We start from the raw sequence: 25,592 nt of genomic DNA on the forward strand, positions 1-25,592 counted from the left end.
GGAGAAAAGGCTTTTGAAAAGCTGAATCTTCCATCAGCAGTTCATAAAAGATTATTGCCAGACAAAGCTTCAATGTTACAGTCTTATCTTTATAGCTATTTGGGCAATTCCATGCAAACCTTATCATGAAAAATAAAGTTTTTAACCATATCGGTATCTCGTGCGTCAATATTGCATGGTTTAAATACCCATCCAATGTCTCTGTTTAAGTCTTTTAACCTTTTTTTTAAAGGAACAGTATGTAAGAAATGTATATTAATTAATTATAAAATGGCCCTGATATGTCACTAGACATTAAGAAATCATTTTCGTTTCAAATACTTATATCACTCACAGCAGTGGTCTGGCCAGGATATTGTCATTTAAAAAGTGGAGTTGCAGCCCTCAACTGATGTTTATGTTGTCATTTTGTGTATTGGTCACCAGTTGTGTGATTGCAATACCAGTTTTAGCCACAAGTTTTGTGATTGCAATACCAGTTTTGGCCACAATCCTACATACTGTTCCTTTAATACTTTCCATACAAATGCATATTTATGTAAAATAATGATTAAATGTTCTTCGAAGAGCCGTCCTTTTTCCATTTGTTATGGATTATTGCTTCTGGGTTGTGCAATTTAATGTCTAAAATTCTTTCAAAGTACCAAAAACTTTCCAAAAAGCCATTTTTATTGCCATGTTGGAAGACCCAGCCTTGTGTTGTTCCCCAAAATCTTGCAATACATGGCCCCCGTCATCCTCTCCTTAATACAGTGCAGTCGCCCTGTCCCATGTGCAGAAAAACACCCCCAAAGCATGATGCTACCACCCCCATGCTTCACAGTAGGGATGGTGTTCTTGGGATGGTACTCATCGTTCTTCTTCCTCCAAACACGTTTAGTGGAATTATGACCAAAAAGTTTTATTTTGTTCTTATCTGACCACATGGCTTTCTCCCATGACTCCTCCGGATCATGCAAATGGTCATTGGCAAACTTAAGACGGGCCTGGACATGTGCTGGTTTAAGCAGGGGTACCTTCCGTGCCATGCATGATTTCAAACCATGACGTCTTGGTGTATTAACAACACTAACCTTGGAAACGGTGGTCCCAGCTCTTTTCAGGTCATTGACCAGCTCCTCCCGTGTAGTTCTGGGCTGATTTCTCGCCTTTCTTAGGATCATTGAGACCCCACGAGGTGAGATCTTGCATGGAGCCCCAGTCCAAGGGAGATTGACAGTCATATTTAGCTTCTTCCATTTTCTAATAATTGCTCCAACAGTGGACCTCTTTTCACCAAGCTGCTTGGCAATTTCCCTGCAGCCCTTTACAGCCTTGTGGAAGTGTACAATTTTGTCTCTAGTGTCTTTGGACAGCTCTTTGGTCTTGGCCATGTTAGTAGTTGGATTCTTACTGATTGTATAGGGTGGACAGGTGTCTTTATGCAGCTAACGACCTCAAACAGGTGCATCTAATTTAGGATAATAAATGGAGTGGAGGTGGACATTTTAAAAGCAGACTAATACAGGGTTTACACCAAACGCGTTTTGGGCGTCAAAATCGCATCTACCGCGCCTAGTTTGTCGCTTGAACACTTTGAATGCATTCGCGCGTGTAGAGCGGAGTAGACGCGCGGAAAAAGCGAGCATTTGACGCGCGTCCGAGGCAAAATCTGCTTCTTGTGGGAGGGGCAACTGCTGTGCGAGTGTCTGTTTGCAAGATGACTGATGTTACTTGTGTATTTATCAAGAGAGTTACCAGTTTGTATTGGGCAACCTTACTATAGGGGGAAAATAAACGGCGCGGGTCGATAAACGTCACGTGACTCAAAAGTGAAGTGTGTATTACAACTTACCAGGTTGCCCAAAGTCCTTACTGACACTCTTCCAAGCGAGGTCTTTTTTATTCCTGTCTCCTAATAGAAATAACAACTTGTGTCATATAGCTCCGAGTGACTACTTGAGCGAGTGACTCGGGGCGGGGCTGCCACCACAGCAGCAGGCAGGCTCCTGATTGGTTAACGCGGCGCGAAATTCCGAAGTTAAAATTTTTCAACTCGGGCGTCAGCCGCAAATTCGCGTGAACCGCAAAATGCACAATAGCACCATTCGCGGGTACCGCGCACAACGCTCAATTCGCGCCTTTCGCGCGAGGTTCACGCGCTAATGAGGCGGAAACGCGTCTTCCGCTCCGCGCCGAACGCCTCTTCCGCGCCGCGGGACCTCCTGACGCGCGTCAACGCGTCTGCACATTGACTTAACATTGAAATCACTCGCAATTCACGCCTCTACCGCGGTTGGTGTAAACGCACCATTACAGGTCTTTGAGGGTCAGAATTCTAGCTGATAGACAGGTGTTCAAATACTTATTTGCAGCTGTATCATACAAATAAATATAAAAAAAATCATATATTGTGATTTCTGGATTTTTTTTAGATTACGTCTCTCACAGTGGACATGCACCTACGATGACAATTTCAGACCCCTCCATGATTTCTAAGTGGGAAAACTTGTAAAATAGCAGGGTGTTCAAATACTTATTTTCCTCACTGTACATTCCCAGGGAATTTATATTTTAAGTTTTGACTGCAAATGTCACATCCATACAACACTGGAATTGCGAAAGTAACTTATGCTTAGGGCTCTAGGGCTATATATATATATATATATATATAAATGTGAGGGATAGTTTTGCCTCAGCTTGCATGAAATGCATAAAACTTTACAAACATAAATAGGATTATAACTAATGCTGGGTACACACCAAAAGATAATCGGGCTGATTTTGGGCCGATTTCCCCCCTTCCGACAATCCTAGCTATGTCCCGAGTATCGCAATGGTTTTACAGATTATCTTATCAGATTTTCCATTGGTGTGAGGTGTGTTAAGAATGTCCGAACCTGCTCGGAAGAACGTCGGAGCCGCGCCGATCGCGAATCGTAAATATTCAACATGTTGAATATTTACGATCAGAAATCCCGATGTGTGTGGGGAATCCCGAGGACAAACGCGAGCACGCACGAATGTTTATAGCACGAATGTTTATACAACGTGTCTTGTTAAAATTATTCCAAGCACTATAATTGAAATGTCTTCCTGCATATCGTCCGCCATTCTGAAGTCTCGCGAGATTTTGTGGGATTTCCTGTGTTCACAGTCGAGACTCTTAAAAATCTGTTTGTGTGTGGTGTGCTGTCTTTGACACATAATGGCACACCACACACTATAGGAGCAAAACGGTTAAATCTAGGATTTTTTTATCCTCATGTTTGTGGTCTATCACATTTTTTTAATCTTATAAGATGTAAAAAATCTTTTGGTGTGTACCCAGCATTAGCAATCTGACTTCAGACAAATGCGAGGGCGCAGCTGCCTGCATGTGCAAAAGAGAGCGATAGAGGCGACAAGATGATTAAAAAAAATCATTATTGAAAAACGAGCATCAGTATTTGCATGCTTTTGTTGTATATCCAAGTCCATTGCACATCTAAAATTTTGCCTATTTGAAAATTTTATGTGCATATGGTGCCATGAAAAAATTGTGATTCCTGTGTGAACTTGCCCTTTAACTCAAAGCCTCTTCTGAGTCAACATGGAGCTGAAACACAATGTCTCGAGTACACACGACTAAACGACCTGTTCTCAGATCAGCACAATAACCATAATGAGTCCCATGAGAACACAATAGCACTACTAAATAGGAAACTGAATGCAGCTTGCGGTCCGTATACTGAAGCTTGCATGATTTTATATTCTTACTGGATATCAGATATTGTTCTGGTCTTAAAGCCGTCGAGCAGCTCTAAAACATGAACATGGATCTTATTGTTAACTCCTGCACATAAACACCAATCAAACACAACAAAGTACAGTGATAACCTTTTCTTACAGCAATCTCACTAAAAGCCCTACAAAACAATCACAAGGTGTCAAGAATGGAAACCTGAGGTGTTTACCAGCTTTTAACAACAGGCATTTGTGGTAATTTGAGGCTTTTGTTAGGCGACAGAAAGGAGAACAAGTTACTCATAATGGAGTTGATTTTCAAAGGCTTTGTGCGGTTGGTACAAACACTTTAAATAAAGACAACAGACAAAAGTCTATGGCCTCGTACACACTGCAAACTTTCGGTAGTGACAACCGCATTTAAATGCAGAAGTGAATTCGCTAAATGATCGTTCAATGTGTGTACAGAACAAGTCTCGCTCCTAAAATTGTGATGATTGACACAGAGGTAACCATAGCAACGCTTTGCCGTATCGCATGCTTATCATTCACAGCTTTGATCAAAATAAAAAACAGCAATATGTTTTGCAATAAACGTCCGTCTTGGCATTGTGTATTGTAAGCATTTGTAACGCTGCTTCTCTCAGCGTTGCCAGATCCTCGTCTTTTTTGTACTTAGATACCGCTATGGCGCCTAACCATTTATGGCTCTTAGCTTACGAAGCGATAAAATTTTTGGTGTTATTAAAGTCTGAAGCTACTGCTCCAAATATTTTGGTATTTGAGGTAAAGCATTTGGATTTATTTTGGTCTGGACGTGTGAACAACAGATAAAGCGCAAATGAAAGTCTTTCACACAGACCTCAATTTCTCATTACTGTAGAAATCTTTTTTTATATAAGAGCGATGAGTATTTTTTTCAAACGTTCACACATCTCAGCCGGCTCACAAACACTTGTGTCCGTAGTGGGCCCCACAGATAATTGAAAGCATTATCTGGCTTCGTGTCTTCACTGCTTGAGATGACTCGACGTGAACATTTATTCACGTCCTTGTTTACCTCGACCGCCTCTCGCTCACCTGCCTCATCTCTCTCTCCATCTCCTCATTATCAGCCTTTGTTGATCTCAGAATAGGGTTGTGATGATAGTCGGAAATATGGCCAATAGCGAGCCTTCATGCCAATTAATGTTTAAAATTATTATGATGCTAATATTAGGGATGCACCGAAATGAAAATTCTTGGCCGAAACCAAAAACCGAAAAAAGGAAACCAAGGCCGAAAAACCGAAACCGAAACACCGAAAGAAATTATTATGCCAATTATTAGTACAATTGCATTTATGGCTATCACTGTGTACTAACTTTACTAGGGGTGTGTGATGGATCAAAAAACTGTTTTTGAGGCACAGATCAGATTATTTTTCGGATCAGCAAAAAGCGGGTGGGAAAAATCTAATAAACAATAAAGAAATTGCAAACATTTATAAAAAAGAACAAAGTTGTACATTAATAAGGTCTGAAATTAGCATTAGGTACAGAAATCAAATTAAATGAATAATAACACAATAATACATTTTATGTTTGCTTGTTTTTTTTAAACGCGTCTCTCTCGTATGTGCACTATTGAGGGCACTTAAACGAGCGCGCACACAGAGAAAGGAGGGTGAATCCCAAACTGCACAACAGTCTCTCCACATAAAAATGTTACGTTGTGTTTCGTTGCTTTATTCGGCAAATGTATGTTAACGTGAGTGAAACCCAAGCGCTAGCGCACAGATGGGAGGGGCGCGGTTGACATTTTCGGCTGGATTTTTTTGTTTCGGCTCAAAACCGATAATTTTTTTAGCGACCAAAATTTCGGAGCTTTTTCTTAAACATAATCCTGGGCATTACAGAGTATACAGCATATACAAGCCGTAACGCTTAATGCAATGAACGTAAAGACACATAATGCAATGATGATCGAGCATTGATGTGAGAACTGACCTCTGGAGAAGAAGACGCTGACCATGAAGCTGAAGTTGATGGTGGACACCGCAAACACAAGCAGAAAGACGAACACCAGCGTTGGGTCACTGTAGGTCAACACTGCTCCGTTGGGACTCACCTGTTAGCATTAAAACACCCATGCAAAACTAAACAGGACTGTTATGGTAAAACATCATACACAATGACTATAATGACGGAAGTTGAAGATTATTGTTATAATTCCCATGCAACTTAAAGGGATGGTTCACACACCAAACATTACAAAATTACACTATGATTTACTCACCCTCGATGTATATGATTATATTCTTTCAGACAAAAACAATTTGAGTTATATTAGAAAACGTCCTGGCTATTCTACGCTTTATAATGGAAGTAAATGGTGCTTTTGATATGAAACCCAAAAAGTCCATTGCGAGAGGCTCCCTCCTTGTCATCTTTGGCTTATAACAAAAAGCAGAATAATGGCCAAAAGCTGCCGTGTGACAAGGTGTACAGCTAACAAGCCTAAAAACCAGAAATAAGTTTTTATAAGCTGTCGACCCCAAAAAAAACGAGCGTTTAAAGACACAAAAGTAAATCGACGACTATGTTTCCCACCAGTGGGTGGGAGTTGCCTGTATCCACTTTTGTGTCTTTAAACGCTCGTTTTTTGGGCTCGACAGCTTATAAAAACTTATTTCTGGGTTTTTTGGCTTGTTAGCTGTACATATTGTCACACAGCAGCTTTTAGGCATTATTCTGCTTTTTATTATAAGCCAGAAATGACAAGGAGGCGGCCTCTCGCAATACAAAGTCAATGGAGACGGATGGATTGTTTCCCCCCGGTGGGCGTGGTTTTCAGGTTATGACGCACTGCGCTCTGTCTCTATACTATTTTTGATAAACATTTTAAATGTATTGCAATAAAACTTGTGTGTGCCTTTTACTACACATTTGTATATGAACAATGATTCAGTGATCAAAGTACAACATAATAAACCAATGACAGATAAATGAGACTCATTTAAACCAATAACTGATGAGCTTGAGGCAGATTTTAGCACTGCTTGGCTGATTTATTTATAACATCTGAATCATTTCTTTATGGATCAGATTGTTATTTATGGTAGTCAATTTCTCTCTCTGCATATTTAATTCCGAATGCAAGCACAACTTGACTATAATACATTATGTCTTGCAATGGATCTGTAGATTTCATAGCAACGCAGGAAATTCGTTTGGGGAAGAATGCTGACGTTCCAGAATCATTAACACTATCTAAATGTTTAATCATCGAACAGGAAAATCATTCAGTTCCAGTACACTTCTCTAAAAGTAGAACCGGTTCATGATTCCCAACCTCATAACTTACTTATTAATGACAATCGCTACATTAGTAATGTGACATGTGTAACACCAACCTTGATACAGCAGAGCAAAGTGACGAAGAAGATGGAGATGGACAGGAAGAGGAAGAACATGAGGAACCAGGCGCTCCAATGCAGCCAGTTACTGAGACCCATCATGCGCATGTACTCCTGAAACACACACACGCGAATAAAATTAACACTGTGCATTACCTGCACGTCCATGCAGCATTGTAATGCATGCGTGACATTTAAAATCCATAAAACATCAACCATCAGGATTTCTTTTAATGCACAATCTGGTTGGGAACCTTTACATCTTATACAGATACAGTACATCATTAAAAATGCACAAAGATCGAGACCTTCAGCTTCCTCTCTTTCTCCTGCACCACCGCACGAACGATGTTCAGAGACGTGTATGTGAAGCTGAGCACAAGCAGCAAGGGCAGCTGGTTCTGTATGGCCAGAATAAAGACGTCATAGATGAACGGCGGGAAGGGAAAGCGGGAAAGCCGCACGTGAGTTTGGTCGAGGAGGGCCGATGCTGCCGTGCTGTTGAAAGCCTTCATGATGGCCTTGTCCACCGCATGCTGGACATGCAGAAAGCCCTCGCGGAAATATCCTGTCCGGAGACAAAGAGAAAAAAACTATGATGGTACTTCAGATTGATTGTATATTTCAAATTCAAAAGAAGGCATTATATGCGGGTGATTCTCATGAAGCCATTGAAACACCACGGCACTAATGATTTTAGCTTTAAAATGTGTAATATAGTAACATTAAAAAGCATCAGAATTAACACAATACTGTGTTCTATCTTGCACAATGTGTGATTTCAACATAAGAATTTATAATTGGAAATTTTATCTCATTTTCTGCTGAAATTCTCATTACCGCAATGTGTCCGGCTGTGTTTGAACATGCGTTACGTTGTAATTTAATCAAATTAACACAAAAATATTAAGAAAAAAAATAAATGGATGTTTTGCTAGACTACTTTAGATGACAGAAAAAATATTTACTGAATATTCATGTATAATAATAATGAAGAAAAATTAGGAAAATGATGTGTCCATGCCTGATGTTCTCATCCTCCGCAACACTTTTTGAGAACAGTTTAAGCACACATACAGAATTTTAATAAAGTTTGATTTTGAGTGACCAAGCACATGGACCAGTTACTTCAAGATGGCTACCAGGTAAGATCATTTTTTACAGTTAATTTGAAATATTGTCTTGTCAGAATGCTTCACGACATTTTGATTATCATTACCGCAACAGATGCTTATTAAATGTTAATTTAATTAATAGAAGCATAATACTTTGATTTTAAATGCATGTGCAGAATCTCCAAATTATGTTCTTTCAGGTTTGTCATGTCATTTTGAAAATATGTCAGTGTTGATGTTTTCTGACTGTTGCGGTAATTAAATTTTTTAGGACTAATTTTTTAAATTATGTTACAAAAAGTGTTAAATGATAAGTAAAAGTTTTTAAATTAATGTTCCCATTTACTCCAGACTTTGTTTTTCAATGTCTGGTGGGAATAAAAGTAAATTTAAGCAATTTTTACATTTTCATGCTTGACATTTTTAAAACCAAGTTTTCGTGAGAATCACCCATTTATGCTTCACATGCATCTAAGCACAAACTTCATATTTCATTCAGTAGCCTTAAAAGTTCCCATCCCATCTAATTTCCATTTAATCTAATTTTATGCTCATTAAACCATCAGGTCATTCGTTGAACAACATGCCAATGTCAAATTCATGACATTTAGTATCATTTTTGGACAGCAAGGCATTTGTATGTGTTGTGCACATGTGCTTATGAAGACTGTCGAGGTTTATTTCGTAGTCGGCAACCATTTAATAGGGCCGCTTCTAAGTGTGCTATGCATTCACTGCGTCATCGCGAAACCTCCTAATTCAATATAATGACTAGCTATAAAGACTAACATCCTGTAGCACAAAACATGACAAGTCCTCACTGTCTCAACGGCCTTTCAAACCATAATAGCCCTTACAGATCAAAACACTTAATGTGTTGCCCTTTGTGCTTTCTGTATAAAGTCAGTCAGCGTGATTAAATTTATATCAAAAGACAAGGCGTTTCGTCAAAAATTACGATATAAAATGACAAATCGAGCCAGAAATAGAGGCTGACAGTCATCAAGGACAAAACGACTCCAGTATGAGATCAAAGAGCAAACATGAGCTTAATGTGAAAACAAGTGATGATCAAACACACAGCCAGTGCAAGCACCATGAGCGCATAACATAATATTTTCTAATCAGTACATAGTGGTGTAAAAGGACACGTCAAGTTTGGGAGGAGACAGATAAGAGCGATAGCCCAATTTATTGCATTTGTTTTATTACAGTAACCTAGCATGCAAAGATGATATCAGCTTGTGCTGAGAAAATAAACAAACCTGTGATGATGAGTAAGCCTTCATCATTTATGGAAATAATTATTACCGCCAACTATGTCACAAGTTAGGATATTATCACAGTGGTACACAAAAAAAGTTAAAGACTAAGCCTAAAATGCAACTCATATCGCCCTATAAATTTGCTTTCAAATAATTTCAAAAAAGTAGCTAAGATGGTCCATAAGCTAGGGTGGTCCTTATTTGTCAACTTTTAAAAGTTCATGCTCTCACCCCACCAATATGTTTTAATAAGTAAAAATAAAGAATCAATATAAATTAATATTTAGAGGTTGCTCAAGACCTTTGAAGTTGTGCGTTTTTAAATGGTACTGTTCTTGCAAAAATATGTGACTTCGGAAATATTTAAAGACTTTGAGTAACCCCTAGATATTGTAGAAACAATTTTTATTGATATCCTAACACATTTAAGGGGTGAGAGTTGAACATTAAAAAAAAAAAAATGTACCCATTATAAGGACCACCATAGCGTAAGCGTTAACGCTTCTCGTTTACTTTGACGTCGTGCATTGACGAACTGAATTGTGGATCTGCCTGCGTCGCATAACTGCAGTTGCTCACAGCAGAAGTTGAACATTTCCCAACATGTGCAATAGCCAATCAGATCGCCTTATGCAAATAACATAGTGCAGCCAATTACGTTTATGCAAGACCGGAGAACAGAGGAGCATGTGTTGCAACAACTGTGATTGGCTGTTGATCATGCTTCAGACATGCCATGTATATGTACCTGAACTCTTTCCCCGCCTTTGACGAGTTATCTCGTCAATTAAGAGAAAACATTTGCATGAAAAAACGTGTTCCAGATGAGTTTTTATGTTAATCTGGAATACCGTGATTACTTACCCAATTTATAAAAAAAACTGAAGCAAAAAAAATTCTTTACTAATTTTAAACTCTGTGAATGTTTTGATAATTGTTCTGAATCTAATCTCTAATGCAGGGTTCACACCAGATGCGGTAGAGGCGGCAAGCGTGGATGATTTACATGTTAGATCAATGCAAAGATGCAATTAGGCATCCTGCGGTGCGAAACAAGCAGAAGCGAATTGAGAGTTACCGCGGGAAGCGCGCAGATTGAAAAATCTGACCTTCGGCGGATTTCCACACCGCGTTAACCAATCAGGACCTTGCTGTAGTAGTGACTTGATTACATGAAGCGAGCGGAGTCTCAGCTGAGTCGCAGAAGCCCCTCCCATGACACAATTTCGAATGACTAGAATTTCACGCGCGGCTTTCACGCGCAAATGTAGCGAGTAAACTCAAATGTTCAAGCGTCCAACTACGCGCCAATAACGCTTTTTGCTGCCTTTACCGCGGTTGGTGTGAATGCAACTTAACAAAATTCCTTCACAAAAATGCAATTATTTTGGCTTTTTGCTTTAAAAATATTTAAGAGTTTATAAGCAGAGAAAGCATTGGAAGGCATTTTGTGAAAATCACAAAAAAAGGCTGGCGGGGAATGAGTTAAGGCTGAATTCTGCCATGCAGTCCATTATACATCAAGATCAGATAGGATTCATATCATTGGACATGCCCATTGATATTTCCCGTGACTTCCTCTTTTAACGGTGAATATGCCAGCAGGTATTACTGCAGTTTTCGACCTGAAATTCATCCCAAAAGTCACCAGCGTTAACTGACCTGGAGTGCCGCCACGTGGATCGTGTTGTTCTCTGGGCCCGGGAAGCTGGAAAAGCGGGAAGAGGCTGAGGGTGTGCCAGTCCAGATCATTGTTTGGGTTAAGCTCGGATTTCTCGCGAGCCGGAGCATTTCGAGGGCTGTACGAGAAACGGAGATGATAGGCAACCTGCCAAAAGAGAAGAGTTATATAGCAAATGATCTCCAGCAACTTATAATACATTATTGTTGAAAGAGTCATCCTGAGGTTTAAGCTCTTGATCATAGGCACAGAAGTGAAAAGTTGAAAGTATTTTAAGTGAATGATTAACCAATAAGAATGTAATTATTAAATGGACAGTCTCATTTTCCATCGTGTCAACCAGGTGAAAAACACAGTTTCTATGTTTCAGCACGTTCATATACACGGATTAAGCTTTCACGGATGTTGGTCAACAAAACCTCAAAACTAAAAAGTGCAAAATGTTGTTAAAGAGCTGTGAAGAAAGAGGTCATAAAAGTTGGTATAAATTAGTCATAATCCATTTTAAAGCAGGGCCTCAATGGAGACGAGGCAAATTCATTAAACATTCAGGAAGAAACTCGCTGCTCGTGTCTGAGATCCCAGAGCTATTATCTTAAGTCAAAAACAGATCGTATCTCTCCATTAGACATAAGAAGTAGAAAACACATCACAGAAATGCTGAAACTGGCTGAGCTACAACAATTAGTCGTTCATAAACACAAGCAGGAGCTGGAGGCCATATTTTTAGAAGGTATTTTTAGTATGACCACTAATGTTCGACTACATCTTACCTATTAGACTGTACTTTCCAGTTCTGTGAAAAGCAGGACAAAGAAATGTTTTTCACTTCTTCAAACAAGAACATTTCCTTCAGGAACACTTGTTTTACATAAAAGTTATCATTATGAAGGACAGAAACCAGAGTTCAACCTTAAAATCGAACGTAAAATCATATTACAAAACAAGGCAATTAAATGTTAAAGCAAAGTTACAAAAAAGTGCAGATGGAAGTGGACATATCTGCGGTTGACTTACTGACAAGAACATAGATGCAACATCTAGTTTCCATAATAATCAATGCAAGACACACTTTTCTTGGCCGTTAAATAATGTCGCAAATAGCAGTAAACTTACAGTAGTATATCACATTCAGGGCTCCAAACTGCCACCAAATTTGAGAGTGTGCCACTGAATTTTACATCCAGTCGCACATGAGCGACCAGTAAATTTGACCTTTTTTGTGATCAGAAAAAAAAGACAGCACATTGTCCTTTCTGCATTTATAATCAAAGTAATTATTAGTAATACAGTATATTACTTAATAGAAATGTGAATATTTGTTTAGCATGTTGATTTACGGTATGTGCCCCTAAATTTTCTGGTTGCGCCCCTAAAATTTTCAGTTGGGGCTCCTAGTGAAAAAAGTTAGTCTGGAGCCCTGACATTGCGTAATTTATTTATACTCTACACCAAATATTTTGCATCTGAAATACAAATTAAGAGTTTGGTTCCAAACGGCTTTTTTTTAATGAGTTACCGCCAAAATCAATATTGTATCAGGTTAGTATTTAAAAGTAAATTCTTAATTTTACGCAAAATCTGATATCCACCATGTTATTCTGTTATCTTTTCTCTATTTTTCCCAAAACACAATAAACGCCACTCCTCCTTTTCTGCAGAATGCAATAAATCTACTCAACCAATCACAGCGCACCATTCCATGCATTGTAAACAACAATGGCGGCCCGTTGAATACACACAGAATCCTAGTTTTCCTCATTTTGTACTTCATGATCAACAAACAAACAAAAACAAAATAATACTTTTGATGGCATTTCTTAACCTGTGTTGGTTTTCTGTGACGGGAAAGATACGTAAGCCATCAATAACGAGTAATTAGGAGAGGCACTCGGGTGAAAAAAAAATGCCGGGTGTTGCTTTTCTCAAAGGACAGCATCAAGCTTCTGTCATGCTAACACATTGACCCCAGGGGATCTTATGAAAACTTTCCATCATTTTACACGAAGCCAAAGAAAATCGAGCAGGACCAAAACATTTTACAGCTGATAGCTGTGGAAAAATTTCAGCGACACGTCTCAAGTATGACAGCAGCAATGACAGTGATCTTAATATGATAAAGTAAGTGTTTTGATTAATGACATTAATGTTTATTATTTAATCAGTGTATATCACTAGTCAACTAAATGAATATAACATGGCAAAGATGAATGCACATTTATACATTGATTCAACAGATTTATAGCATTTTGAAAAAAAAATTGTGGATATATTGCATTTTGTGAAAAAAATAATCAGTTTTTATAATAAATCTTTGAAAATCAAATTATGGATATGAACATTTATGTTTTAATAGATGCTATGCGAAAATTTGTAACAGAAAATAGTGGTTTTCATCTTCGTGTCTTTTCTAAATCTTGACAGGATCGTTTTTAACACCAAAAGATGGTTTTGTGCTGGCGCAAGCGGTTAGTAAATCTGGCTTGTTATGTGCAAAGAAAATTATATCTATACATATGACATAATTAAATTGCACAATTGTCACTGCTCTAAACTAACAGTTAACCTATTTTTAGTATAACAATAACATCTGAGTAAATCTGTGCTTAAATGCCATCAAAACAATATCATCAAATAAAAATAAAATAAGCTTAATTTACGGTAGATTATTATGGGGTATGCCTGGGAAAACGCTGACAACTTCCGGCAAATTTAGCAAATCTGCAAGTAGTCTGGCAAAGAGGCCATTCAAGACAATTTCTAATGCCGAGAAATCGCGTCACCAATCAGAAACGTTGTGGCGGGCTTTACACGATGACGACAGCGCAGCAACAACGGTAAAGCAGATTTTGTACATTACACAGATGGATGCCACTATGAAACTTCACTCGTTCGAATCAGCTATCTCGTCTGTTTTAAGCGATTTAAACTTTTCCTTTTGGTTAAAACCCGAGCAAAGAACAACACTCGAAGCCTTCATATCTAAAAAAGATGTAATTGCTGTTTTACCGACTGGATTCGGCAAAAGTCTGATATACCAGCTTGCAACTTCGGTGGCTAAACAAATGGCTCTTAGCGAGAGCGGTGGTAGTGGTGCATACGTCATCCCCTTCATCGCTCTGATTGGTTTTAGGTCTATCCAATTATGCCCAAAGGCATTTGAGCGAGGTCTGTTGGTGACGCCTCTTTGGAAATGATTTGTCTATGAAGCTTTGCCAGACCATAACTCAGTTACTTCTGAGAATGGTCTGGTTTTAACCAGGCTACTGACCTGGGCATTTCTCCACGAGATTTATGTGATGCAGTCAGACAGGCTGATCTCGGTAAACAGGTACAATTTTAGGATGCAGACAAGAATGTTAATATTTAACACATGGGTGCTTAGGGTACAGGGTGCGAGATCTCACCTGCAGGGGAAGTGGCTCATCATCGGAGGTGAATGTGTGCTCAAACACAACAGCTGCCAAGACGTCGCTCGATTGTGGATCGGTCTTCACAAACGTCTCAAACTGTTCCTCTGTTTCAAAGCCCCGGACTGAAAGACAAACAGAGGAATATTTAGAGCTTCATGAATATTCATTTATTATTTGAATAGCACTTTTAAAATAAATTTAAGTCAGAAATCACCTAAAATATATTCATGATATGAAAAACATATGGTGCATGGACACATGCTAAGCATTTGTAATTTATTACAATCTATTACACCATGTCAGCCTGGTGTCCAGTCTGTTAATATTATGAAAAGCTAACAATAAGCTAGTGAAAACTAGATATTCAGCAACACACAAAGAAAAAGGTGTCCCAAAAGGACTGTAACCATCTTATGTTCATCCAAAAATTACAATTCTCTCATAATGTAGGTCATCATTCTGTCAAGAGGCTTCAGACATTTTTACTTTCGTGGTCCATAATAACACCATATGGAATTTGAGTAAAATAACACGGTAAATGTTTGGTGAACTGTTCCTTCAACCTGTTGCATGATGTCCTTACATGACTCCCTGTCTATTGTGTGGCACAGTCTGTTGATATCTTTAACTGATTTTAAATAAAAACAGGACTGGCCAGTAAATCAGGTTTAGGAAAAACAACACATGTTAGTGCCCTGTAAGGTCTGACCTGTCTGTGTGTTAAAGATCAACAAAACCTATACCATCTCCAGATGATTTATAAGCATGTTTAAACAAGGCAATGCAAACACAAGCGAAGAATTACTAAGTGAATTATTGATCCTGTTGGTCTCCATAATATTTCCAAATATATATATTTTCAAATATAATGTTAAATATATTTCAAAATGTATGAAATATATTTTAAAGCATTTATATTAACATTGCATTGAAAGAAAAACTTTGTATGTTACAAACCTGTAAACATAACAGGCTTGAAAAGATTAACACTAAATATATTTTTACCTGCAAAAGTATACACAGGGTTAGGCTTTAACACACTTTCCAGGTCCAACACCCTCAAATTCAAGGACACATTTCAAGAGAGCGCAAGGTTACATTGTGTTACCTTTTTAGATACATTGTTACAGTTACCTTTCGAGGGAACTCGCGCTGCGTCACTGCGGTGACACATTAGGGACGCCTCCAGGGGTATGTGTGTCTGAATGTGTATATCAAATTCAACCAATGGTGAGGCTTAACGACAAAGACAGGGTGACGCGAGAGCCAGGAAGTATATCACTGTCTGAAATATTGCCAAAGACGGCATTACAGGCCAGGGACGCAGAAAGTATGGCAAGGAAGACGCAGCGTCTCGTTCCCTTCTCAGGGAACAACAGTTACATACGTAACCCGAGACGTTTTCATGTCAAACACAACTATGCAAAAAAGCATTTTGGTATAAATCAACAGTCGCATACAGAAGATAAAAGCATTTAAAGTTTAAAGTTTAGCACGTGTGCTTGAAAAGTCTAGAATTTTTATGATATTATCCTACACTACACAGGGAATAATATGGATTTTTTTCCCAGAAAACTTCTTGCATAAAATAGATTCAAGCACTTTCGACTTGTATCTATGTATGTATTTTCATACTTCCCAACTTCCTAGATTCACAAACTTTCAAGGAATTCAAGGACCCGTGGGAACCCGTATACATTTTTTTACTTATACATTTTATACAAACTTTTATATTTTGGCCAAAAAAAAATTTCATATGGGTTCTAAAATAAGAAATGTATTTGTTGCCCCTAAAAATAATTTTGAAATATATGTTAATATATGAAGGGTAAAACAAAATATATTTTCTAATTCCAAATTAAGCTTTACTTTCTACAAAATGTATTTAACATATATTTAAAGCAACACTAAAGACTTATTGCTCTTTGTTCCCCCTACAGGTTAGAAGCGTAATTGTTCATTACCACTGTCGTAAATACTGCAGCATAGCTGGCTCTGATTGGATTGTAGGTCTGCCATAAAGCAAGTTTTTGTAGTTTTCATTCGAACTACAGGACCGCTACCCGACGGTTGGAAACTTCTTTAGTGCGGTTTTGGCGGATAGAGGGCTGCAAAGCGAATGTGAAAGTGCCATTCGCCCTGTTTTGAGTGGTTGAACCACTAAAACTTTTTTGGAAATGTTATTTTAAGGTAAAAAAAACTCTTTGGTGTTGCTTTAAAACATATTTTGGGCCAGAGAAATGTATTTATTTGCCGTATGGAAATACACAGCATCTTGTGCAGACATGTGCCACTTTTTGTGTTGATTCAGCTTGTTGTGGCTACCAAAATGTCCCAATCTTGTGATTTTAGTATGCAATCACTCGGGCCTGTTCCTCTTTAAACCCTGTCATTCCCTATAAAGATGTTGTTAACTATAACACACTAGCATTTAATATGGCTAACAACCAGATAACCCTTGCAAAAAGGAGTCTAACTATTTCATTAAATTTACATAAAACTGATATAATTGCTCTGAAATGGCTTATGAGGGAATTTAAATCATTCTTTGTGTGCATGTAATATTGTTCCGGTAGCTTAGCTTTAAAGGAACAGTATGTAAGACATTTATATCAATTAATCACAAAATGGCCCTGATATGTCACTAGACATTAAGAAATAATTTTCATTTCAAATACTTATATCATTGACAACACTGGTCCAGCCAGGATATTGTCATTTGAAAAGTGGAGTTGCAGCCCTCAACTGATGTTTATGTTGTCATTTTGTGTATAGGCCACCAGTTGTGTGATTGCAGTACCAGTTTTAGCCACAAGTTTTGTGATTGCAGTACCAGTTTTGGCCACAATCCTACATATTGTTCCTTTAAATCCCAGTGGACAAACTAGGGATGCACTGAATGTTCGACAACCGAAACTATTCATCCGAAAATAGAAAAAAAGCTTTATTGGTGTTTGACCAAATAAGCGAAGACCAAATAAATTGATTCAAACAATACAGTTTTTGATGACGTTATATTAAATAGCAACCAGCGCAGAGTGAGAGGCGCGCATGCTTTATCAATGCAGAAAACATGTCGGCAGTGTGGAAGCATTTCAAAGTGTCTGAGAAAATGCTATTTTTTTGCTATTTTCGGCCAAATAGTTTGGTTGCCGAACATTCTGTGCATCCGTAAAACACACACACTAGCTGCGTTTCTATTACCCTTTAAATTGCACAAACTGAAATAGAAAATGCACCCAACTGAACCACAGCATAAACTCCCATACATCGCAAAAAGTTTTACACTCAGGTAAGGTGTTTTTTTTCAGGTAATTCGAAAAATCAACTGCAAGGGAAAACATTTGAAATGCGTAAAAGTCACATGATCATTCTTTAAATATGGCACGATATGTTTGGTTGGAGGACAAGACAGAAGAGGTGTGGTCGACCTCATAAGGCGTTACAAGAACCAACAAAAGCATGACATCAAATTACAGCAAGAGCGATTCGGGAGTTGATGTGTTGCTCTTGCTAGATTTTGATGTCATATGCATCTGCGCGCAAAAAGTCGAACCCACCCTTCGCCATGATTTTTTGAATGACTTATCACGATGAGGGATGTGCAATAATTTTCATGTGATTGACATTGCGCATCTCATCTAGGGCTGGGGAAAAAATCTATTTTTCGATTAATCAGTTTTTTTTACGTGGTCGATTCAGAATCGATTCTCAATGAGCAGAATCTATTTTTTTCATATTTTTTCTGCAAACATTGAACGTAAGATTAACGTTAATCAAATTACTAGTCTTCTTCACGAGATGTCACCCTCTTTTTTTGCCTTGCACGATGTTACCAAGGAGTCTGTCATTCGTTCATTCAGTGCTTAAAATAGCGTTTTCAGGTGCTTCATCGACGTTGATGCCACCTTCACATAAAAAGTCAGAGGAATGGAAGCATTTTAGATTTCACAAGCAAGACGACAACGATAGTGTTGTGGCTTTTACTTTTTTTATTAATTACCCACTTGTAAACTGCTGTTCACTGTTCTTTGTTATTAATATAGTATTTGTATTAAATCTATATTCATTGAGATGAATTGAGAATCAAGTATAAAAACCGACACGAGAACCGGAATCGAAAATCGAAATCGAATCGATCTGGAACATCTGAATCGATAATTTGCATGCAATATCGTGCGCATCTCGTCAGTTTACGTGATTAGTAGTAAATCGCCATCACCTGCTATTCAGATTGGGCGGCATTTACTACACAAAGCAGTAGTTCACTAACAATTAGGGCAATTTCAAATTAATTATCGCGGACGTATCGCCTGCGATATGTATGCGATATGGCCCAGCCTGTCAGTGAACTACAGCTTTGTGTAGTAAATGCCGCCCAATCTGAATAGCAGGTGATGGCGATTTACTACTAATCAAGGAACCGGCTTCACTGACGAGATGCGCATGATATTGCATGCAAATTATTGTGCATCCCTAATCGTGATAAAACAAAATTACGCTTTAGTTGCATAACAGTTAATGCAACGCAATAGTTTTTATCAACATTTAGAAAATAATGCTAAAGTTCTACGCAAATCTTTAAGGGATAAAATGTATAGCTGAATACACCGTAAGCAGCTTTTATTACAAGCATCTGTAAAATGCATAAATCGAAATGTTTTTACTACACATCACCTTACATCAAATTTTTTAAGTCAGTGTTTTAAACACAGATGATTTACCGACGATTTCTGTCTTTATGTGAAGCTTCCTCTTTAGGAGATCCCACAACGCTTAAAATCCTACAAATCATGATGGAGATCGGATACAAACCATCACTGCTGACTCTTCTAAACCAGCATTTAGTGATTTAATCCTTAAAATTAACCCACCAGTAACAGCATTAAAGCTGTTCATTTACAGTCAGAGCTGAGCCATTTGATGATAAATGAGGGAAGATGCAGAGGGAGAGAGAGAGAGAGAGAGAGAGGTCGGGCGTGAGTCATATAATGAGAACAGAGAAACATCTCTCTTCTGACTCAACACCTGCATATGTCCCCACAGGGCTCACAATAACACAACCCCGAGAAAAGCACAGGCACGGATAGAGGATATTTGGATGCTTTTGATGGGGTCACGAGTCTCTTCATTAACTCCAGTGCAATGCTAAAAAGATGCTCGTGGATGAGTTTATAACACGTAAATGCATCAAGTCATTTGTACACTTCATAATAATAGCAATAATAGCTGTTATCCTCCAGTCAGGCTTCCCACAGATAACACGCAGACTGAAATAAATGTACAGCATACCCGAAATGCACTGTAAGTCACTTTGGATAAAAGCATTTGCCGAACAGGACAGGAAACGATGCAAAGTAGTGGGAACATGATCGGATTAATGTGTCGTGGTGCATGCACATTTATGAATATAGACCACTAAAACACACTGAAGCTCTTACCAGAATTGATGCACCACTTTAGGCTTTGCTGAACGTCCTCGGCGATCTGCCTCACCACGCTGGCGTTGCCGGGAACGTACGCCAGGTCCTTGAAGCAGACCTCGCCCGGCAGGTCGTTCACGTGGAAGCTGTGGTAGTGCGTTGCATTAGGGTAGATGGTGTAAGTAACCTTTTGCCGCAAGACGATCAAGATGACCGAAAAGAGCAAAGGCAGAGCGATCTCAACCAGCGTGACCACGATCTGGCGCTTCTGCAGATAGAGATTTTTTAAATAGGTTAAAAATAAACAGGCACTATAAAATCCCTTAAGTTATGAGTTATAATGTTCCCTTTATTTTTTTGACCTCACTCATTCGATTCAAAGGTTTCTTTCATCAATATAACACACAAGCGGTCTGTTTTTCACAGGTGGATTCATTTGACCATCACATTTATTGTTTGGATGATCTATTTTTCACGTTTATTAAATGATATATTTGCCATTTTGCTGACTCGTTTAAGGTCATGTAGAAGAGATAAAGCTAGCTTAACTTTCAAAACAAATCAATCAAGCTCGATCAAAGGACCACATGAAACCACGTTTCGATTCCCTCCCGGCTGTTTGCTAAGGATTCTGCTCAAGCTGTTGCTAAGAAACCCGAACTCGGGTTGTAGAGGCGGTAAACACGGGGCTCTTCATTGCCTCATTACCACAGGCACTGACGCCTCTCTGACCCAGATAAACGGATCGAGTTCAAGGGTCTAAAGTTCTTCACTGATCTAGATCAAGATTCAGGTGTTGCGTGGGCGCCTGTCTGTTTACACACAGATTTATTTATTTTACACATTAAATATAATGCTTGGAACAGACAAATGTGACATTCACCTGTGAATGAAATCATACAAACATGGGCAATGGTACAGATGGTAAACAACTAATTATTTTATCAACGAATAAAACGAAGTTGCTATAACTATAAAACTTTTTTTATTTTTATAATTATAGTTATCATCCATAGTGTAAACAGCCATTTAAACCTAATGTAAAGTATAAGTTAATGTTTTTATTTGTAGGGCTGGGTATCGATTCAGATGGTTCAGATCAATTAGATTTCGATTCATAAGCTATCGGATTGATTCGATTTCGATTCTCGGTTCGATTCAGATTCTCTGACCGTTTTTTACACTCAATTCTCGATTCAATTCAATGAATATAGATTTAATAAAAATACTTTATTCATAAAAAAACAGTTTAAAAAAGTGGGAAATTAATAAAAAGAAATGAAGATCCACCAACCTGAATATTGCACTTTTTTTATTTTAGGTACACTTGGGTACATTATAACTAGGGATGCACCGATATGGAAATTTTGGGCGATACCGATAACTCTTTATATTTGGGGGCCGATAACCGATATATATATATATATATGCGAATAAATATTCATATTAATTTCACAATGAAAAACTCCCAGACCGCGGACATCGTCTTTGCGCTAGACTAGCATACTCTTCTTAAGCATCAATCAAAACTCCACATGGCCAGCAATGAGCAAGTGAAGTGGTTCAACACACCAAAATAATCCATCATTTATCGGCTTTCATTTATCTGCCTAATTTTGCTATCAGACCGATAACCGATAATATTAAAAATAAGCAGTTATTGGCCGATAACGATATGTCGGCCGATATATCTCGCATCCCTAATTAAAACAGAACCCATTTCTAATTTTCAAATGCATCCAATTATGTTAAATACAATAAAATTTTGATGCAAGATGAAAAATGTATGCTGAAAAAAGTCAAATTATTTGTGGCCTTTGAAAATCGATATTTAATCGACCACGTAAAAAAACGATTAATCGAAAAATCTATTTTTTCCCCAGCCCTATTTATTTGCTATATACTGATGTGGTAATAAAGTACAGTAACCGATTTACTGCTTGTAAAGGAAATGTCATTGTGTGATAAATAATATTCTTAATAATTTTTTATGTTTCAAATAAACTTTTTCCTTATTTAATACATTCTCCTCATTTGATACAGTAATGACATATCATTTGATACACGACATTTTCGTTTTTCGAACGAAACGGTAACATTTTGCAGTTTGGCTTTTCATTTACACGACAGTGGAGTTTTGCGTTCCTCAAAGTTTTAAAGTTTTGGATAACAACGGCTTTCTATCTCCATATAAACTACGGAAACGCGAATCTGTGAAAACGTTGACGTCACGTGCATTTGCTAATTTATTCTATAGACGGTTTCATCGAACACACACACATAATTTTTTTTTTCAAGATATCAGAAATAACTACTCTAAAAGGACTCTGTTGTTATTGATTATTTGTAGTGCTGCCTCACGATTAGTCGCGACTAATCGTTTGCAGAATAAAAGTTTTTGTTTACATTATATATGTGGATGTGTTGTGTATAATAAATATGTATAAATACACATACACACATGCATGTATATAATTAAGAAACATTTGCATGTGTATATACATGTTAATATTTATATATAATCTATATTATATATATATAAATATAAATATTTATTATATAAATATATTTTTTTCTTAAAATTATACATTTATGTGTGTGTATTTATATAAACATAATTATTATACAGAGTACACACACATTTATTTTGTAAACAAAAACGTTTATTCTGCAAACGATTAGTCGTGACTAATCTTGAGGCAGCACTAATTATTTGCGGCTTCTCCTGGAAGTCTTGTTTGCTCCATGAAAGCCGTTTGTTTATGTTGTTACTGCTGAAACCATATTTAGGCAACTAGGCATGTGCGAGTATAACCAAAACAACAATGGCGGCCTACAAGACTGCATTTGTGCTGCTCAAGATACTAAGTTTATTAACTCTTGTCCAACAAAGTTTAATCATTTTGCCGCTTAATAGTCCATGGTTACTCATAGTAATAAACCAACCTCATTGTCTGTCTAAACAAAACAGCTCAATGCTTTTGTCATCTTGATTGTTTGTATTTATTGCTTTGTACTAGAATGTAAATGTGCGCAGGTGTGTAGTGCTTCTTTGTAGAGACGCAAACAATTTTTCTTTTACTTCATCATTGTTGTGTACACGACACGTAGCATAAAATACTATAAAATTGTTTTGGTAATTAGAATTTACCATGCAGCTGCTTTACAGAAAGTTATAAAACATTTCAAAACATCAATGTAAAATTTGTTAATAAGTATAATTTTTGTCATAATCCTACAGGCCTATAAAATACATTACAAAATGGGCTACCCGTTGACTTTAACCAAGGGATTAACGTAGTGTGAAATTCCTTAATATCGCATTGCCCAAAATGTCGTCATTTACTCAGGTTTAACAAAAAGTAAGAAAATGACTCACTTGATGAATGTAGTTTTTCCAGAGCAGCAATCCGAACTGTTGCAACACAGCCATCGCAAACAACAGATCTTCACAACCTACAAGTAAACATCAGATCAATGCAAAACTTCTTCAAAATAATGGACAAAAATAATAGCAGAGCTATTTCTGGAATTGTGAAGCAATTCAGAGTTCGTAAACAAGCTGGGAACGTTTCACAATGAGACTATACACAAAGACGACAAACAACCAGAATAAATCAGATGTGATTTACAGTACACAAGAAATACAAGCAGCTTTATATGTATGTACACAACATAATGAGATTAAACAAACATACAGGGAAACAAACTAGACAAAGCACACAGCTCTATATGTGTGTACAACAATGCCTAAATGTACTGTAAATATACTGACCACAACATACAGCTCACAGAGAAGATATTAAAGAGATAGTTCACCTAATAATTAAAATTCTGTTATCATTTACTCACTCTCGTGTTGTTACAAGCCTGTATTTCTTTGTTCTTATGAATACAAAGGAAAGTATTTTGAGGAATGTTTTTAACAAAACCAATCATGAGCACCATTCACTTCCATTGTAGGTGAAAGGAATACAATGAAAGTGAATGGGGCTCACGAACGGTTTGATTACAACATTCCTCAAAATATCTTCCTTCATGTTCATCAGACCAAAGACATTTATACAGGTTTGTAACAACACGAAAGTGGGTAAATAATGAAAAATGTTGCTTTTTTGGGTGAACTATCCATTTGTTGTGGCTGGAATGACAATTATATAGTAATTTAACGAGATAAGATCCTTTAGAGCTTTTTGTTTTTAACTACAGCTCTTCTTATAAGGGGACATTTCATGAAAATCTGACATTTTTCATGTTTAAGTGCTATAATTGGGTCCCCAGTGCTTCTATCAACCTAGAAAATGTGAAAAACATAGTTTTGATAAATCATTCTCTGCAAGCATGTGAAAACATAGCTCATTGAAATTTGGCTCCCCTTGTGATGTCAGAACAGGATAATACCGCCCCTTAATCTGCCCTATCCAACTACTGCACTGCCATTTGGTGCAGAGATCAACTCATTTGCATTTTAAATGACAGACTCAATAACAGCACATTTTTGCTCACACCTTCAAAGAGGCAATTTTAACTTTTTTAAAATAAATTATCTATATGGTTTTTTGAGTTAAAACTTCACATATGTACTCTGGGGACACCAAATCTTTAAAAAGTATTGTAAAATGCCCCCTTTAAATATGTCATATCCTTTTGTGTCACCAGTTTAGAATACATTTTAGTAAATGAAAAATATACAAATAATACCATTCATGATTAATCATATGCATCATCATATAACTGTATAATAAATATAATAAAACCACGAATATTGGTATGCAAGAGCAGTTCTGAAGTTAAATCTAGATATATTTATGCTCAATAAATATACTCTACTGTAAAGAAAACATTTATTCTTATATTACAGGTAGTTTGTAACATTTCAAGCTGTACGTTCCCAATTCCTCATTTAAAAAACAGCTTGTTTAAATAACACAGCAGCCACAGACATCACGATGACGCAACTGCTGTTTGTCTGCCTGCCTCACCTTTCTCACGCTATGTGAAAATTACACGCATGTACTGATTGTTGTTATTTTCATTTATTGTGTCGGTTTTACCTCCATGCGATAATAATAAATAATTTGCATGGATTCTCTGCTACGAATCCGTTGATGAACGCACAGGGCTCGCAATACCATCGTTTGCAAGGCCAACCCGACAGCAAACACACAATGCATAACACATTTGCATTATAAACATACGCGCGCGCACGCACGCTCGCACCAGCATCAGCTGTGGAAACAAAACGAAGACAGCTTACCTCGCGCTACGTCAGTCTCTCCGTCATACGGCAATAACGTCGCATTCAATCCGTTAGCATTGAATAAACTATTGCAGTCGATAAATATCCGTCTTCGGCACTATAACCGCTATAAAGATGAGCGTGGTGACATTGCGGCGCAGAGGCCGGTGCGGCGCTGACACAACAAATGCCGTCACGTGATCTCTGGCAGCTGAAGGACTGCTCCGATCACGTGACAGATGCGTTTGTTGGATTTTCTGCCGCACAGACGTATCGGCATATAACATCGAAGTCCCGCGAGAGCGATTGAAACGCTATGCTGTCGAATTGCTCTCGCGATAGTTTAATGTCATA

General features: G+C 37.7%; 1 protein-coding gene across 1 annotated transcript in view; it reads right to left on the reverse strand.

Annotated features, from left to right (window-relative positions):
• Nucleotides 1–25,439, reverse strand: part of LOC129436645 (phospholipid-transporting ATPase ABCA3) — a 56,904-nt gene extending 31,465 nt beyond the window's left edge. Inside the window, exons 1-8 of the mRNA XM_055194881.2 lie at nt 25,257–25,439; nt 23,379–23,455; nt 20,018–20,267; nt 14,571–14,698; nt 11,145–11,310; nt 7,411–7,670; nt 7,100–7,216; nt 5,694–5,814 (exon numbers count right to left, since the gene is read on the reverse strand). Of these exons, the coding sequence (XP_055050856.2) occupies nt 5,694–5,814; nt 7,100–7,216; nt 7,411–7,670; nt 11,145–11,310; nt 14,571–14,698; nt 20,018–20,267; nt 23,379–23,432 (1,096 nt within the window). The 5' untranslated portion in view covers nt 23,433–23,455; nt 25,257–25,439. The remainder of the gene's footprint in view (nt 1–5,693; nt 5,815–7,099; nt 7,217–7,410; nt 7,671–11,144; nt 11,311–14,570; nt 14,699–20,017; nt 20,268–23,378; nt 23,456–25,256) is intronic.
• Nucleotides 25,440–25,592: the final 153 nt, after the last annotated feature.

Source organism: Misgurnus anguillicaudatus, chromosome 19 (assembly GCF_027580225.2).
Source record: "Misgurnus anguillicaudatus chromosome 19, ASM2758022v2, whole genome shotgun sequence".
NCBI classification, from domain to species: domain Eukaryota; kingdom Metazoa; phylum Chordata; class Actinopteri; order Cypriniformes; family Cobitidae; genus Misgurnus; species Misgurnus anguillicaudatus.